Raw genomic sequence first — 15,032 nt, forward strand, 5'->3', positions numbered from 1 at the left:
TAGGTGTGTAAATCTCATTTTCTCCTCATTTCTTTCTTTTATTGGTTTATTAGTCCTAGCATTACTAGCTGTGGCTGGTGGCTATGATAACAGGCTATGCTAGCTAAACTAAAAATCACAGAAGTTATCTTTCACCCCAATATTTGTATTTGTGGGTAAACTATCACTTAAAATATAACCTATATACACTATACAAAGAACAATGGTGCTATTCATAAAAATACGGACATAAATGGTCTGGGTCAAGTCACTATATTTACATCAAACAACTTCTACAAGGTATTCTGCATTATGAAGTTAAACATAATTAAACATTTAAGTACGGAGTAATATTAAATAACTACATGTACTTACTATAAGGTTAGGGTTAAGATTAGGATTTGGTTTAAGGTTACTTGCATGTAATTATGCATGATTTATTGTTATTATAATAGTAAGTACATGTAATATGTCTAACAAGGACACCTTAAAATAAAGTGTTACCTAATTTTCAATAAAAAATACAATAATTTATATTTTAGTTTACCACAAAAGCTTGTCAGTACATTCAGAAGTAAGCTTTAACCATATTTCAGTGACCATATAATTATGAAATTACATAGAAATACTTAAGTAGGTCAAAAAGCACTCATAAGTTTAACTAATTGCATTTAATAAAAAATTCAACTATAATAAATTTTCTTTTAATTGCAATTAAGTGTGAAAACGTTCAGTATTTTTTTCCAAGTATAGCTATTATGTCTGTAATAAGTACTCTTTTACGAGCATGACTATTATTATTATTATTATTTTTTTTGCACAAGAGTTGTGAAAGTTAGGGTGAAAAAGGATATCAATAGATATTATGTTTTGTTTTGGATTTATACGTTTGAAAATGTTTCGAAATGTAACCGAGATCAAAGTATTTTATTTAACGTTATTTTGTTCATTTATTTTTATTTTATTGATGTTAGCATTTCTGTAACAATTTTACCACCCCCGTGACTCCAAAATGAACCAATTTATTAAAACCCAAGATATTAAAAATAAAAAATCCAGCCCTATATAAGTGTTTAATATAACTACCACACAAAAAAATGGACTAACTTGTCTCTGACGGATTAAAAAAAATAAAATAATAAAAACCATCACACATACTTCTGAAGGAAATCCTCCTTTAGTATTGACCTGATCATACAATAAATGTAAATTATATTTTAGTTTAGTAATGTTATTTAATATTTACACTGACAATTATTCTGGTATACAACAGAAAAGAAATATGTAAGCCTATTTATTATTACATAAGAAAAAATAGCCAGACATCTATTTACTCATACAAAACAGAAGTCCTATAAATCCGCAGTAGGCAGTTGATGAGGGTTGGAGGTCACTGGCGGGGTAAGATGTTCCTCTGGGGTCCAGGCTGTGGGCCGGTCTGCTGCTGCTGCTGCTGTAACTGATGCCGCAGCTGCTGGGAATAAGGGTCTTCCAGAGACTTAACTGATACAGTGATTTTTGGTCCCGTCTTCCATTCTATCCCACTGGTGTCAACAACCGAAGCTTCAACAGAGACCATGTGTGTGCCCAGGATGGAGAAGTTGAGCAGGAACTGTGTGCTGAAGTAATCATTATGAGGCTCCACCTTCTGCTCAATCTCGTTCATCTTGGAATCAAGAGGAATCTAAAGAAAAAGTTGACAGCATGAGAGGAGACAACTGATCCTGGAAAAATAGTACTGGGGATTAACAATGTGATCAAAATGTGAAGAAAATGTTTTGGACTCTTGGTTGAACTGACCTTGAAGTCGGATCCGGGTTTTGTCTGCAGACTAGAGCTGACTTTGAGGCAGACGGCCTGGATCTTGCGGAACAGGCCTGGAGAGGAGCCGTGCTGCACCACCCCCTCCACCTTTAAAGTCAGCTGCTGGTTGTTCTGCACTGGGATTGGCTCATTTGGTGTACGAGGAGATGGAGAGAGAGCAAGCTAAAACAAACAGCATTTAAAAAAATGTTATTTTATATATATATATATATATATATAGTCCGAGTCCATCTCTGCCTTGGGTTGCATCAGAACCATTTTGTTTGCATATAGCCTATTTTCGTCTTATATTAAGTATCCTGGTATACATAATGTTATGCATAAACACCATTTTAAAGGAATATTAAAATGTTCACTGTATAAGGAATATTTTTTGTGATTATTAATATAAGATTATTACATGTTATATAAAACTTGAAGCATCGGTATCGGCCGATCACCATGACAAGAAATCGGTACTCCATATCGGCTGCAAAAATCCTGAACGGAGCATCCCTAGTTTTTACTCGCATTTGAAGGTTGCATTTTTTTCTCTGAAAGTTATCACCGTTAAAGTAAATATTTCACAGCTAATTTTTCATTTAGCAATTTATGAACATTTATAAAATGGTTTATTTTTATTTTTTTTTATTAGTAGTTTTTAATAATTATACAGATTTCTTACTTTAATGCTGGTGGATTGAAGCTTCTGGAAGAAATATCTCTGGAATGACAGCGGTACCTTCAAAATGGCTATAACAGCATCACACAGACAGCCAGTGTGCTTGAAACACGGAAAAAAGAAAGTCAAAATGTGCCTAATAAAGTGAATCCAAATGAATTACAGACAGGAACAGTCGGCCAATGAAAACCTTAAAGCATTACCAGGTAAGAGACAGGAGGGTGCTTCCTGCTTAGGTTTTCCACTTCCTCCAGGACGTGATTGAACACAGCCAGCATTCTCAGTTCATACTCGCTCTCTGCCAGTACTGATCCATGTGTGCCGAACTCCTGGAAACTGAACCAGAGAAACCTCATGGATGTCTTTACAGTAAGTGCAAATTAAATATTCAAACTACAATATAATAGGAGTCTTTATGTTGTGCCTAATAATCTTCCAAACCTCAATAATCCCATATTGAATATTTGAAGCATTGTTATTAAGTTAAGATTAATTTTAAAACATATCAGGAACAAGTTGGAAAAACCTACATGTTCATAGTTGCATAATTGAGAGTGGTAAATGTTAGAGTATTCTTACCTGGCCGTTTGAGGATCAATTATTAATGCCTCAATAACGTAAGATACAAGCAAGCAGCTTTGCTGTTGTCTAAGAAAGGTTTTAAGGAAAACACAGATGTTTGGCAAAATATTTTAGGATGAGGTCTTCATTCATTGTGGCCTTGCAAATGCCATGTTTAGTTTGAAACAACAGCTAAAAATTAAAGCGTGTTACTTTTGGAACGGTATAATGAAAAATAACGTCAACAAATTACTAAGGTAAACAAATCTGTGACACTGACCATGCAAACTCCTTTTGTAGAAAGTTTATCATTTTTTAAATTTAATTTAATAATATTATTTAATTAGAGTTAATATATATAATTTATAATTTTAATATAATTAATATCAATTATAATTTTAATCGCATTAAATATAAATATACACTAGTATATTATAGTATATACATTTCACAAGTGAAACTGACAGTTAAATTACATAATTAGCAATAAGACCAATAAATAAATAAATAACTGCAATTCTGTTTTTGCACACAGATCGTCCTCCAAGGCACAAAAAGGATACAGTTCAACATTACGGAGGGTGGCATAGTCGGCATCAAACGAAGACTGATACAGGTCGGCATAGCGAGCTGCCAGACTTCTAAATTCATCCATGGCTAATTTCATCTGAGTACATCCAAAAAAAACAACACCACACAATAAATATGCCATCCTCATAAAAGAACTCCTAGAAATAATTATAGACAACATAACGAGGCAACTGCAGGAACACAAATGGTATGCAGTATGTTTTTGAGCACCTGTGTTGAAATGCGTCCGCAGCGCTGCAGGTCGCTGCCTGAGGACAGAGCGATGGTGGTGGCGATGGCAGGAGGGGGGCTGGTTTTCAGACTGTTGCAGGTGCAGATGAGCTGGGACAGTGCCTGAAGAGTGTCTATCCGCAGCTTCACAAACTCACACTGGAACGTCAAAGGACTCAGTGGCGTACTGGCGGCCTGAAGACGAAACAGGATTACAGTCAGTCACAAGAAAACTCTTCTGTGCTGCTTCCATATGAATATAACCCAACAGAGGAATGAAGGAAAGCAGCCGGTAATAGACAGCATACAAAAAAAGCAAAAAGAGGATGACTGGAAAATCCTGACCGTGAGAGACGCAATTCCCTTCTGGTAGGATTTGAGTGCTTCAGAGATGGCGCCCATGGTTGCGCTGTAGTCTCCATCTGAAAGGCCGCTGAGGCACTGCTCCGCCTGAGAGAACTCCATCAGACTGTTCAGCCAGAAGTAGAAGTGCTCTGAGGCCACGCGGGTACGAAGACTCTGGTACAACTCCCGAGAAAAATCATGGCAGCCCTGTGGACAAATTATAGATTGGAGAGCATTGGAAAGAGGTCATTTTACACTGTATTCAGCTACAAGCACAAATACATAGACAAAAGTGTCTGGGTCTGGGAAAGTCTCATGAAGGCTATCAAGAACTATCCAGGTCACATTTCGCCCTGAAATGAAATTAAATCAAATGAAAAAAAAAGAAATGAAATAAAATAAAATAACTTTTTTTTAGTGAAATTAGGTTACATTAAAATAAAATGAAATGAAAAATGAAATGAAAAAATAAATAAAATAAAATTAAATAAAATTAAATACAATTAATTAAAATAAAATGGAAAACAATAGAATAAAATAAAACAAAATTAAATACAATAAAACAAAATAAAATGAAATGAAAAAGAAATGAAATGAAATAAAACAAAATGAAATAAAATAAACATGAAAATCAATTAAATTAAAAAGAATTAATGAAATTAAGTTACATTCAAATTAAATAAAAAAAAATAAATGAAAATAAAATCAAATGAAATCAATTTAAAAAAATAAATAAAATGAAGCAAAAAAGAAAGATTTTTAAGGGACATCAGGCAATGGAGTCAGAAAGGGATTCCTTCTCCCTCATAGCCCAGCTCACCATGCGGGAGGCCTGTCTGGCAATGCGGTACACGGTCCACCCATTGGCCACATTCTCCAACTGCTGCCTGATCACAGTCTTTACTTCAGCCGAGAGCGAAGCCTGACTGGCCACGAATAATACCGTTGCCAAAGAAACCTAAGAAACACAAGACAAATTTTGGGAAAATGAGATTTAAACACCTACAGTTGGACATCATGTGTGTATTTGCTTACCAGAAGCTCCTGCTGTTTCTCTGAGGTTCTGTGACTTGCCACCCTAAAGAGGTCCAGCAGGTCTCCCAGCATTCCCTCTGCCATCACCGGCTGCTGTGTGGCAATAGCAGCCAGAGCCTGACACATGAGCACCCGCGCAGAATCACACGCACAGTGCAGCTGCGCCAGCAGGAGCTCCACAGAGCTCTGACTGAGATGAGGACAGCTCTTCAACATCTTCACCAAAGAGGTGAGCACCATCTGAGTTACAAAAAAAAAAAAGTTAACATTTCAATACTTAAGTGATAGCCCACCCAAAAATCAAAACGCCATCATCATTTACTCACTTACAAGTCTTCTGTTGAACATAAAAGAAGATATTTTGAAGAATGTTGGTAACCAAACAGCTGACGATAGCGACTGATTTCTATAGAATGAAAAAAAATAATAATAATAATACGGAAGTAAATGGGGAACAATAAAGGGTTAGTTCACCCAAAAAGTAAACTTCTGTCATTAATTACTCACCCTCATGTCATTCCAAACCTGTAAGACCTTCGTTCTTCGTCGGAACACAAATTAAGATATTTTTGATAAAATCCGAGAGCTCTCTGACCCTGCATAGACAGCAAAGGTACTACCACGATCAAGGTCCAAAAACATAGCAAGAACATCAGTAAAATAGTCCATGTGACATCAGTGGTTCAACTGTAATTTTATGAAGCTACGAGAATACTTTTTATGCGCAAAGAAAACCAATAATAATGACTTTTTTCCAACAACTCTTCTCCTCTTCATCCCGTCTGCAGCGGCATACAGGGTCTGAGAGCTCTCGCATTTTATCAAAAATATCTTAAATTGTGTTCTGAAGATGAAGGAAGGTCTTATGGGTTTGGAACGACATGAGGGTGAGTAATGACAGAATTGTCATTTTTGGGTGAGCTATAAATTTAACTGTTCGGTTACACACACTCTTCAAAATATCTTCTTTTGTAATCAGCAACCTGAGGGGGAGCAAATGATGACTGTTTTCATTTTTGGGTGAACCATCACTAAAAATGCTCATCATAAACTGAAGTGAAGAAACATGGTGGACTTGCAGTCTAGTGGCCTTTGTTTACACATGTGCACAAGAACGTAGGGTGTCTCATTTGTCATTTTGTGGTAAGTGTGCTCACAAGGAGACCCTATGTTCCATTCACTGGTCTGGACTTCACAACAGTCTACAATCTAAAGATATGTTTATATTAGCAAAATTTGGTTTTACTTAATTCAATTTATTTAATTCAGACAAATAAACTTCCATTTTCTTCTAGTATGAAGCAGTGGTCTACCGATATATCACCAAGGCTAATATATCGGACCGATATTTTGCATAATATCGGCAAATACGATTTTCTGTTTGGCCGATGCGCTCGAGGCGGGACTATTCAAATTTCTTACATATTAATTAAAATAAATAAAATTATATCAGCCATCGGCCACCCTGCTTTCCAAGATATCGGCATCGGTTGTCAAAAAAACAATATCGGTCAACCACTAGTATGAAGCACGGCTCACATAGACAACTGTTTGATTTGAAAGTGACCTCTATTGGTCAGTGCAGCGTAGCCAACAGTGACCAGAACCAGTGTGATGCTAGCAGCCGATTGGCCTACAAATTGGCATCATATTTCCACCACTATTTTCGTTCAGTTTATCTGACATTTTCTTATACATTAATCTGCACAGATAAATTGTATGTGGACAAACAGACAAATCGAAAATGGACTTCATTAGAATATTTGCGTTGATGCAAACAGGCCCAATTACGTTTACCACTGCTCAGCAAAATCCGACAGGCAAAATACAGTCATTTAAATAGGAATTTGTGCTATTGGGAATTTTGCATCACATACATTTTCCATGTTGACCAACAGAATATTGCTTGGTTTGAAAGTGACTTCTGCGTGAGGGGTGCCTTGTGCATCACTACCCTACAGACATTGTGACATTGCTCTTATTTTTCAGCGAAATATCACAAAAATCCCACAAAAGAGACCTTAAGTATCCCGTTCTTGGCCAGAATAAGCTGCAACATGAACCTGGCTCTGTGAGACTACTGAAACATGGACTCAGAAGGAGACAGTTGGCTCAAGTCACATACTCGAAGCTCTGTAAACCCTGAATAACACTTACTTTGAGTGTGGCCTGCGCAGTTTTACTGTCATCTTGACTGCAGAGCAGAATGAGAGACTCCATCCCCATCACTGTTTCTTGTTCCAGCTGGATGACCTCTGACAAAATATTTAAATGAAAATTCTGTCATTAATTACTCACCCTCATGTCGTTCCAAACCTGTAAGAACTCCATTCATCTTCAGAACACAAATGAAGATATTTTTGATGAATTCTGAGATCTCTCTGACCCTCCAATAGACGGCAAGGATCCTACCACGATCAACGCACAGAAATGTAGCAAGGACATAGTTAAAATAATCCATGTGACATCAGTGGTTCAACAGTAATTTTACGAAGCTATGAGAATACTTTTTGTGCACAAAGAAAACAAAAATAACGACTTAATTCAACAAATTGTCTCCTCCGTGTTTTGGAGAGTTTCCACTGAACGTAAACAGTGCATGCTGTTCTTTTTCAGCAGCACAATACGTAGATTTTTTTTCAGATCAAAGTGTAAAAAACGTATCCGTGTGGCGCAGCCAAAATGGCGCTATACAGTGATGCGGAGGAGACGAATTGTTGAATAAAGTTATTTTTGTTTTCTTTGCGCACAAAAAGTATTCTCGTAGCTTTGTAAAATTAGGGTTGAACCACAATGTCACATGGATTATTTTAACAATGTCCTTAATATGTTTCTGAGCCTTGATTGTGTAAGGACCCTTGCTGCATATGGAGGGTCAGAGAGCTCTCGGAAATCATCAAAAATATCTTCATTTGTGTTCTGAAGATGAATGAAGGTCTTACGGGTTTGGTAAGATCATTGTATCTGATTAGACCATTACCATCGCACTCAAAAATGACCAAAGAGTTTCAGCAGGCGCAATGATATTACGCAGCGCCTGAAATTAGTCCCCAGGCTATATCATATCTAGTTACCTAGCTGGGGACTACTTTCAGGCGCTGCGTAATATCATTGCGCCTGCTGCACCCACGGTACGGCAGTAAAGTTCCTTGATTATTACGCCGGAACGAGAGTATAGTTCCTAGCCATATCGGCCTAGAAAATCACAACTTTTCATTTTCCGTCGGTCTTAGTACATGATGTAACTACAGAAGAGTCAAGCTTTAAATAGGAAAAATATCGAAACTCTTTGGTCATTTTTGAGAGAGATGCAAACGGTTTATTCAGATTCAATGATCTATGCTAAGCTAAGCTAAAAGTGCTACCGCCAGACCCAGAGATCAGCTGAATGGATTCATAAACGGTAAAACTCAACTGTTTAACTCTTGGGAAGTTGGAAAATGAGCCTATTTTCAAAAAAAGTGGAGTGTTGCTTTAAGTTATTTATCATTTTTAAAAAAAATCTAAATTTTTGACCTCCTTGGGTTTATACAACCTAAATTAAATAAGCCTACAAACTTTTGGTGAGGGGAAACCAACCTTTCTCTGGACAGGAAACAGTGATACTGGTCAACACTGTGATTCCATGGGCTGCCACTGCAAGGTTACTATGGTAACAGCACTCCTGCGCCAGCTTCACCAGGTCAGTGTGACGGAGCGCTGGAGATGCCTCACCTGTGTCATCCAGAGAGATTAGGTGGTTAAACTCACATGCAAAATATAACGAGGCCACATGATATCATCTGTATACACTTGCATAAATGCATTTTTAGTAAATTCAACATGACTTCATGACTTTGTACCTGTATTAGGGCTGATGTAATGTTTAATAGCGATGGTACCGGATAGTGTGGAGAGGACAGACAGCATTCCCAGCTTCAGACTGTTGTACGGGGTGCTGAGAGCACATTCACATAGCACCTATAAACACATAACTTGGAAATTACATTTATTGTAGTAAGTAAACCAGCTGTCCCACATATATTCATGACTCTCTGACCTGTATGTTCTTCCTGGTCCACAAGTGAGGAGCTTTTTTAGCTAAGAGTTTGAGATCCTGAATGGCGAGCCTTTTCACTGCTTTTCTGGGGTCCTCCCTCAAGTACTGGAGAAGCAGACGAATCTACAAGACAAAAAGGAAAACAGACAGAAATACTGTAAAAAAAAATTAATTGTGAGCAATTATATGAGGAGGAACTGGACTGAACATCATAGCCAAGAGCATCATATCACCACTTTATTTCATAGTAACATGTTGTTGTTTTTTTCAGTGCTGTCAAGCGATTAATCGCGATTAATCGCATCCAAAATAAAAGTTTTTGTTTGCATAATATATGTGTGTGCTGTGAATATTTATTATGTATATATAAATACACTCACATACATGCATATATTTCTGAAAATTGTTGTGTTTATGTATAAAACATTTATTTATAGTATACATTATATGAATATAGATATGTAAATACATCTAAATATATACTGTGTGTGTGTGTATTTATTAATATATACATACATAATAGATATACACAACACTCACATACATTATGCAAACAAAACGTTTGTTTTGGATACGATTAATCGCGATTAATCGTTTGACAGCACTAGTTTCTTGTTTTGTTTCTTTCTGGAAATATAATACATACACTACCACTTAAACATCTGGGTTCGATAGGATTTTTTAATGTAGATTTTTTTAGAAGGCTCTTATTTTCATCAATGCATTTATGTGATCAAAAATACTAATATATTTAAAAAAAAAATAGCCTAGTTAAAATAAAGAAATATAATATAGAAGTATTGTGAAATATTAATACAATTTAAAATAACCGTTTTGTATTATAATACATTTTAAAAGGTAATTCATTCCTGTTATGGTAAAGTTGAATTTTCAGCATAATTTCTTCAGTGTCACGTGATCCTTCAGAAATCATTCTAATATACTGATTTGCGGCTCTTTTTTTTTTGTCAGTGTTGAAAAAAGTTGTGCTGCTTAGTATTTTCTGGAAATAAAAGGTTTTCTGAATTATTTAATGAACAGAAAGTTCAAAATAACAGAATTCCTTTAAATAGATTATATATACAATATAATTGTATAATGTATATTTGCTGAATATACATTTCTTAAAAAGAAAAAAAGAAAACTCACCCCAAACTTTTGAATGGTAGTGTACCATTGAATTATTTCAATTGATCATTTGGGGAGAGAAAAAAAAGATACATCTAGCACTAGTGCAAATATGGCTTCAAAATATGTAAATTGAGTTCAGATCAACAGACTCAAAACAGAAATGCATTATGTTGCGCCATGTCAATTCTAAATAGTTACCATTATAATCAATGAAGCTGTCTGCACTGGATGTTCCCGTCTGTGACCCAGTTTGTAAAGTACACTGAAATGTTCTACTTGGTAGCAGATTTTAAAATGTTATTGTGGAATAAAATATTTCTGATTCCGAGAATCAGTCCTGCTGCTCTAAATATTTTGTACATAAACAACCAAAAACATAATGAACATATGAAGAAATTAATTGATTTTGTAGCATTAACACTATTAAAGCAAATACTGGCTTTAAGACAATATAAGACATCAGTAGACATGCTCTGACCTGCTCTGGGATATCGACGAGTGAGGAGGTGGCCAGCTGGGTGAAGGTGTGCAGCGTGACGATGAGCATGGGTGTGGAGGGGTAGGAGGACACCAGCTCCTGCAGTAACTCCCTGCTGCACGAGGCCTGACTGGCATCATGGTGCATGTGCTGCAGCATCGGGATCAACTTCAGCTTCAGCTCCACTGGAGTGTCCAGTCCTTCAGTCAAACACACAAAATCCAGCCCCAGTTCAGTCGGACTGGAGACCACGAATACAAACCATCAAGACCACTCGCATGACGATAGCACATACCTTGAATCATTTCACTAATCTTGTTGCAAATTCCTGCGGCAAAATCTCTGGGAGAAAAAAGATACAATAAAAGATACAATGAACATGACAGACATTATTTCCAGGGTTATTATAGTTAACTAGAAACATAAAACATTGTAACTACTTGAAATAAAATCAACGCAAACTAAAATAAATTGACACTAAACTAAAAAAATAAAAATAATTAATTAATTGATTGAACACCAAGTAATAAAATTTTAAATAAAAAAAACTAAATATATTTAAAGGTGCCATAGAAGCACCACTGACAAGCATCTGATCTTGTAAAATGTGTGGTAAGTACTGCCGCTCCATAGCATAAACCGAGTTTGTGCGATCGCGTATCTCGAAAGATAAAGTAAAAAGCGATCGAAAGCAGTTTCAGTACAGTATTATTACCAGACTATATAACTGCGAGAGAAAGTATTGAAATATATACAGGTCCTTTTCAAAAAATTAGCATATTGTGATAAAGTTCATTATTTTCTGTAATGTACTGATAAACATTAGACTTTCATATATTTTAGATTCATTACAACACAACTGAAGTAGTTCAAGCCTTTTATTGTTTTAATATTGATGATTTTGGCATACAGCTCATGAAAACCCAAAATTCCCATCTCAAAAAATTAGCATATCATGAAAAGGTTCTCTAAACGAGCTATTAACCTAATCATCTGAATCAACTAATTAACTCTAAACACCTGCAAAAGATTCCTGAGGCTTTTAAAAACTCCCAGCCTGGTTCATTACTCAAAACCGCAATCATGGGTAAGACTGCCGACCTGACTGCTGTCCAGAAGGCCATCATTGACACCCTCAAGCAAGAGGGTAAGACACAGAAATTTCTGAACGAATAGGCTGTTCCCAGAGTGCTGTATCAAGGCACCTCAGTGGGAAGTCTGTGGGAAGGAAAAAGTGTGGCAGAAAACGCAGCACAACGAGAAGAGGTGACCGGACCCTGAGGAAGATTGTGGAGAAGGACCGATTCCAGACCTTGGGGGACCTGCGGAAGCAGTGGACTGAGTCTGGAGTAGAAACATCCAGAGCCGCCGTGTACAGGCGTGTGCAGGAAATGGGCTACAGGTGCCGCATTCCCCAGGTCAAGCCACTTTTGAACCAGAAACAGCGGCAGAAGCGCCTGACCTGGGCTACAGAGAAGCAGCACTGGACTGTTGCTCAGTGGTCCAAAGTACTTTTTTCGGATGAAAGCAAATTTTGCATGTCATTCGGAAATCAAGGTGCCAGAGTCTGGAGGAAGACTGGGGAGAGGGAAATGCCAAAATGCCTGAAGTCCAGTGTCAAGTACCCACAGTCAGTGATGCTGGTGTTGGTCCACTGTGTTTTATCAAGGGCAGGGTCAATGCAGCTAGCTATCAGGAGATTTTGGAGCACTTCATGCTTCCATCTGCTGAAAAGCTTTATGGAGATGATTTCATTTTTCAGCACGACCTGGCACCTGCTCACAGTGCCAAAACCACTGGTAAATGGTTTACTGACCATGGTATTACTGTGCTCAATTGGCCTGCCAACTCTCCTGACCTGAACCCCATAGAGAATCTGTGGGATATTGTGAAGAGAAAGTTGAGAGACGCAAGACCCAACACTCTGGATGAGCTTAAGGCCGCTATCGAAGCATCCTGGGCCTCCATAACACCTCAGCAGTGCCACAGGCTGATTGCCTCCATGCCACGCCGCATTGAAGCAGTCATTTCTGCAAAAGGATTCCCGACCAAGTATTGAGTGCATAACTGAACGTAATTATTTGAAGGTTGACCTTTTTTTTTGTATTAAAAACACTTTTCTTTTATTGGTCGGATGAAATATGCTAATTTTTTGAGATAGGAATTTTGGGTTTTCATGAGCTGTATGCCAAAATCATCAATATTAAAACAATAAAAGGCTTGAACTACTTCAGTTGTGTTGTAATGAATCTAAAATATATGAAAGTCTAATGTTTATCAGTACATTACAGAAAATAATGAACTTTATCACAATATGCTAATTTTTTGAAAAGGACCTGTATTTTCCCTGTTTCCTTCCTGCTGTGTGAGTTACTGAAATGAGCCACACTGTGAAACAGCCAATCAGAGCCTTCCAAATAAGGTAATGACAGACCATTTCATTCTAGGGAGAAATCCTAGAGTTGTAAATGGACATGTCAAACCATTTCTGGAGAATTGTTGCCCTTGCCTAAGCCACATACCTTCTATGTAGATATCAGACAACAATTTAAAATATTGTATCAATGCATTCTATGGCACCTTTAAAATCAGTAGACTGGCTGTCATAGTGTCCACTTACTTAGAGTGCGATGAGAAGCTAGCAGCTGCAAAAATGGCTGCCTCTACTTCAACATTATCATGAGAGTCCAGACTTTGCCGGATGCTGTGATGGGCATTTTTTCTCTCTGGAATAATAGAGGCTAAGCTTCCCAACATCCTGCCAAAATGCACAAGACACAAAAACATATGCATCGAAAATGCATGCAATCACATTATTATTTCTAAGCATATTCTAGGACGGTCTTTGACATAATAATTGATAATCTAAATCAAATATTAGTAGAAAGCTGATCAGAAAAGCATGCCATTTGTAAAATAAAATAAAACATTTTGAACAACTGCATGCAGAAAAGCACCTGCAAGTACCTGAGAGTTATTGCTCTGGCAACAGGATCATTGCTATGGATGACGGAAAACACTCTTTTGACAAACTCATCCACGTTCAGAATCTTCTCCAGGTGTTTCTCGCTCAGCTGTGTGACCTTCAGCACACAGAGGCGCAGAAAGTTGTTCCTAATTTGACAGGGGTGAAATGATACATTCATAACTTTTCACTCAACACAAATATTTAAATATATTTCAATTCCAGATACATTTTATGCAATGGCATGTACATTTTATAACAGAAGCACAACAAAGCATTGACAAATATTAGTATTCAGAAATATTTGACCACTGCAATTGACCAATCAGACGCAAGTATTCCAGAGAGCCATGTAATAACAGCATACACGCCGCCTCGAAGCTAATAGAAATTAATTGTATTTACTTAATGCGCATAATTACCCAAGTCTGAAGATGTCTGCCAGTTTCAGGAAGGCAGAGTTGATGAGGATGGGAAAAGGATACTTCTGAAAGAGTTTGGGGAAAAGGACCACAGCTTCACATTGCTCGCCCAGCTTACAAGACCTTAAACCTTTAATGGTGCGAAAATAAGAATGACTAGATTTCATTCTGTCTGAATATAAATAAACACAATACTGCGTTATCAGATGTACAGATAATATGCATAGCTTAATCATAACAAAAGCACAACCTTTATCGAGCTCCATCAGCGCAGAATTGGCGTCCAGCTCCTGCTCTCCATAAGCAGCCTCCGACAGAAACGAGCGCGCTGCGGAGAGCGACATCGTTTATTATTAGATTGCGCGAAAAATGTGGAACGACAGGCTGTTTTAAGACTCAGTATTTCATTCGTTACATCAGATAGAGACTATTGCATGTGCACGAAACTTGAAGCGGATGACCCGGCTGCAGTGCAGGTCACGTGACAGACAAAGCCAGGATCATACGTCGGGTTTCCGTTAAACCACAAAAAACGCTAGAAGCGAAAACGAGCAATGGCGGTGTCCCAAAGAGGGCGTGGCCTATGCGGTTGCGTCAACTCCGATTGGTCTGTCTTTATTAATAATTTATTTATTTATTTATTTATTTATTTTTTATTTATTTTTTTACTCTGCTTGGCTTTCATGAATTGTTTTTAAATACAGTATCTATCTATCTATCTATCTATCTATCTATCTATCTATCTATCTATCTATCTATCTATCTATCTATCTATCTATCTATCTATCTAT

The 15,032-nt window shown here is 37.1% G+C and overlaps 1 protein-coding gene across 1 annotated transcript; it reads right to left on the bottom strand.

The window, feature by feature from the left end:
• Positions 1 to 945: 945 nt before the first annotated feature.
• Positions 946 to 14,768, bottom strand: LOC306843882 (integrator complex subunit 7-like). The gene is made up of 20 exons (XM_079375579.1): positions 14,492 to 14,768; positions 14,242 to 14,371; positions 13,822 to 13,968; positions 13,475 to 13,612; positions 11,150 to 11,196; positions 10,855 to 11,054; positions 9,246 to 9,368; positions 9,049 to 9,166; positions 8,786 to 8,920; positions 7,364 to 7,461; positions 5,207 to 5,446; positions 4,992 to 5,129; positions 4,172 to 4,378; positions 3,827 to 4,021; positions 3,589 to 3,692; positions 3,044 to 3,112; positions 2,668 to 2,800; positions 2,468 to 2,566; positions 1,780 to 1,965; positions 946 to 1,663 (listed from the first exon to the last, which is right to left on the bottom strand). The coding sequence occupies exons 1-20, from the start codon at positions 14,583 to 14,585 to the stop codon at positions 1,370 to 1,372; spliced, it is 2,895 nt and encodes a 964-aa protein (XP_079231705.1). The 5' UTR covers positions 14,586 to 14,768; the 3' UTR covers positions 946 to 1,369.
• Positions 14,769 to 15,032: the final 264 nt, after the last annotated feature.

The sequence above is a fragment of the Barbus barbus genome, assembly GCF_936440315.1.
Source record: "Barbus barbus genome assembly, chromosome: 24".
Classification (NCBI taxonomy): Eukaryota; Metazoa; Chordata; class Actinopteri; order Cypriniformes; family Cyprinidae; genus Barbus; species Barbus barbus.

Bases quoted from the DNA above. Each gene is read 5' to 3' on its own strand.
- LOC306843882 (XM_079375579.1), bottom strand. From the start codon at position 14,585: ATGTCGCTCTCCGCAGCGCGCTCGTTTCTGTCGGAGGCTGCTTATGGA. The intron at 9,167-9,245 runs GTCAGAGAGTCA...ATGTGTTTATAG, and splicing joins GGACCAGGAAGAACATACAG to GTGCTATGTGAATGTGCTCT. The intron at 1,664-1,779 runs GTCAGTTCAACC...CTTTTTCTTTAG, and splicing joins AACCCGGATCCGACTTCAAG to ATTCCTCTTGATTCCAAGAT.